The sequence below is a fragment of the Saccostrea cucullata genome, unplaced genomic scaffold (genome assembly GCF_032062105.1).
Source record: "Saccostrea cucullata isolate Sc308-1 unplaced genomic scaffold, CSIRO_AGI_Scuc_v1 ctg16549, whole genome shotgun sequence".
NCBI classification, from domain to species: Eukaryota; Metazoa; Mollusca; class Bivalvia; order Ostreida; family Ostreidae; genus Saccostrea; species Saccostrea cuccullata.
This window is the reverse complement of record NW_026919878.1, coordinates 13,571-16,509: the sequence shown is the minus strand read 5'-3', so window position 1 is coordinate 16,509 and position 2,939 is coordinate 13,571. Positions and strand designations below refer to the sequence as shown.

General features: G+C 31.7%; 1 protein-coding gene across 1 annotated transcript; it reads right to left on the bottom strand.

Moving 5' to 3' along the window:
- Positions 1-24: 24 nt before the first annotated feature.
- LOC134239551 (uncharacterized) lies at positions 25-2,726 on the bottom strand. The gene is made up of 3 exons (XM_062721719.1): positions 1,642-2,726; positions 354-563; positions 25-275 (listed from the first exon to the last, which is right to left on the bottom strand). Exons 1-3 carry the CDS (start codon positions 1,679-1,681, stop codon positions 37-39), a joined length of 489 nt encoding a protein of 162 aa, XP_062577703.1. The 5' UTR covers positions 1,682-2,726; the 3' UTR covers positions 25-36.
- Between the last annotated feature and the right edge of the window lie 213 nt (positions 2,727-2,939).

Sequence of the window (2,939 nt, the reverse complement as noted above, 5' to 3'; positions counted from 1 at the left end):
ATATCTAAATCATGTGGTTGATGAAGAAAGATATCCTTATCTAAATTTCTGACCTTTAAAACTAGATCCATATTCCACTTTGATCCTCAACATTTCCAAAAAGCAATCAAAAACAATTTTTGCCAACTCGTTTTCGGTACAAGGAACACTCTCAAAAGTATTTGGATTGCAAGTCAAATGTGTCCAAAATTTGATTTTGCTGTTCATATTGAATTCTGGATATGTAGCAGAATTTTCTTGTGGACAAACAATCACCATCATTCTAAGCTGGTGACCTAAAATTGCACAAAAACTTAAATCATATTTGATTTTCGCTATTAAAAAGATTCGATTGAATTATGTTTATTTCATACCTTGTATTTTGGCAAGCATCTCATTGATATTGTCCTGTAAAGACGTGTCACTGCAAATTACAATTATGTTTGGGTCGCATGCATGAGTGGAATGCATCATTCTATTTTCTAAATCTGGATGTAAAGGGAAAAATCCATACATTTTTAAGAAACTTGTTACTGCTCTTTTTGCAGATGCCTCGTTGTTTAAGTAAACAACTTCTATCATATCTAAAAGAAAATGATATTAACTATAAGATAACCGTAAGATAAGCAAATTAAATTTTTATGCATGTACGATATTATATTAAAAAAATGAATATATTTATTTTGCTTAAAAATATAACTAAGAGTTTGTATGCATAGTACTGCAAAATCACATATTTTCGTGGGGTCAAATTTTCGTGGTGTGAAGAAAAAATTGTTGGTTAGTGGGGATTTGATTTCGTGGGTGAATAACTTTTATTAGTTGTACATATGAAAATTTACTTTTCGTTTTCGGCTTGAATTCGTAGGTCTCTTCATACGTCTAAAACAACGGAAATTAAACTCCAACGAAAATTAGTGATTTAACAGTATATCGATAAAAAAGGCAAATGAATATAGAAAACCCTTTAAGCTAAAGATTAATTAACGAATATTGGAATGAAATCCTTTATACTTGCATGTCAGTAACATATAAATGAACTATACCAAGAAGCATATGATTGCAAGATATCTTAGAATGCATCTTGCTTCAACGGTTTGAACGTATTTTGTATATCTGAGGGAAAGGAAAAAAAAACTTTGAACGTAGGAATTTGGAGATCATAAAATAATCTTTTGTTTGGAATTCAGAAATTCGAGCCCAGGTAAGAAAACCTGAATATAATTCAAATCCTGTTTCAGGTTAAAAAAAAAATCATGACTCAGTTTAATTGATGACATCATTTATATTATCATATGAAGTTGACTAAAATATTATAATAGTTCCTTTTTAAATGTCAGATCAATACAGGGTCATTAGATAGCCCTTTAAGAATATAAATTAAAGTTTATCACTGTTCGTTACATTTGCCTAAAAACACAAAAAAACTTACTAAAATAAACCTTACGGGAATTTTGATTAATATATATGGATTAATTATTAACATAAAAAAAGTTAGAAATGATTCTTCAAAACTGAGATAAACTTAAACTGTGATGAACGGACAGATGGACAGTAAAACGGAAGGGGAACATGACAAATTCCTTATGTCCAAATGTATACCTGCCACTATAAACTGTCTTAAAAAATTAAGATTTTATTTTTAAAAAAATGCTGCTTTACCTGAGAGAGAATGTGATGTCGGTTCTTGAAGTAATGACATATTGCAGCAGTTCTGTGTCAAGAAGAAAAATAATGCCACTCCGTTTTAAAATCCCAATGGAGAAATAGTTCTTAAATAGAGCGTTTTATGCACGTTTTTTCAGTGAACTTGGGGCATTTTTTAAATACTTTTATACATATAACCTCCTGGAATAAAAAAAGTTCATTTATATTATTTTATATATTTTTATTTTATTAGCTCACCTGAGCCGAAGGCTCAAATGAGCTTTTCTGATCAAAATTAGTCCGTTGTCTGTCGTCGTTGTCGTCGTAAACTTTTCACATTTTTCATCTTTCTTCTTAAGAATCATTCAGCGAGTATTCTTGGGTAAGGGGGATTCAAGTTTGTTCAAATGAATGACCATGGTTTCTTCCTAAGGGAAATAATTATTAATTAGTGAAAAATTAATGGCATCATTTAAAAATCTTTTTCTAAAGACCCACCGGAACAGGAAAGATGAAACTCATGTGGAAGCATCCTCCGTTTAGTTTAGTTTCAAGTTTGTTCAAGTCATGTCCCTTGGGAGTAGGATGGGGTCACAGGGGTATCAAAGTTTAACATAGGAATACATAGGAAAAATCTTTAAAAACATCTTGTCAAGAAGAGTCATGATTGGTGATAGTTATAATGAAACATCCTCTAGTTGTGTAGATTCAGATTTGTTCAAATTATGACTCAGGGTTAGCGTGAAGAAGAACAAGACTAAGTTTGACGGGGTTAGAAATGCGCTGTCTGATTGGCCTCATGCAAGTTTGCGTGAACCAATCAAAATTATTTTTGTTTATTTAACCTGAACCTGAAACAAAAAAAGCCAGTTATAGTCCCAAGGATGACCTCTTTATATTTTAATAGTTGTCAGTGAGTAATATTGAATTGATTACCGACTTCCAATAGTACCTCGAATTCTCTGTTGAATTCGTTTACTCTGATTGGCCAATAGCAAAGGTCAGCAGAGTTCAAAACGTGTAATCTCACTAGATGGCGTGATAGAAAACTTAATTAGTCTATTCGGTCACGAATTTATGTGGAGCGCAGTGGATTAGAAACCCTAGACTTAGGAAGATGGGTTATATTGAAACATCCTCTCTGGTAGTGTAGATTCAAGTATGTTCAAATCATGATCATTGTGGCAAGGGTAGGGCCATAATAGGTGATCAAAATTTTAAGAACGTTCACTTTGAAATTTTTTTTTAGATTTCTTCTTCTTGATAATAGCAAAGCTGTGATTGTTCTTATTTATTTTGAAGCAACCTTAAAT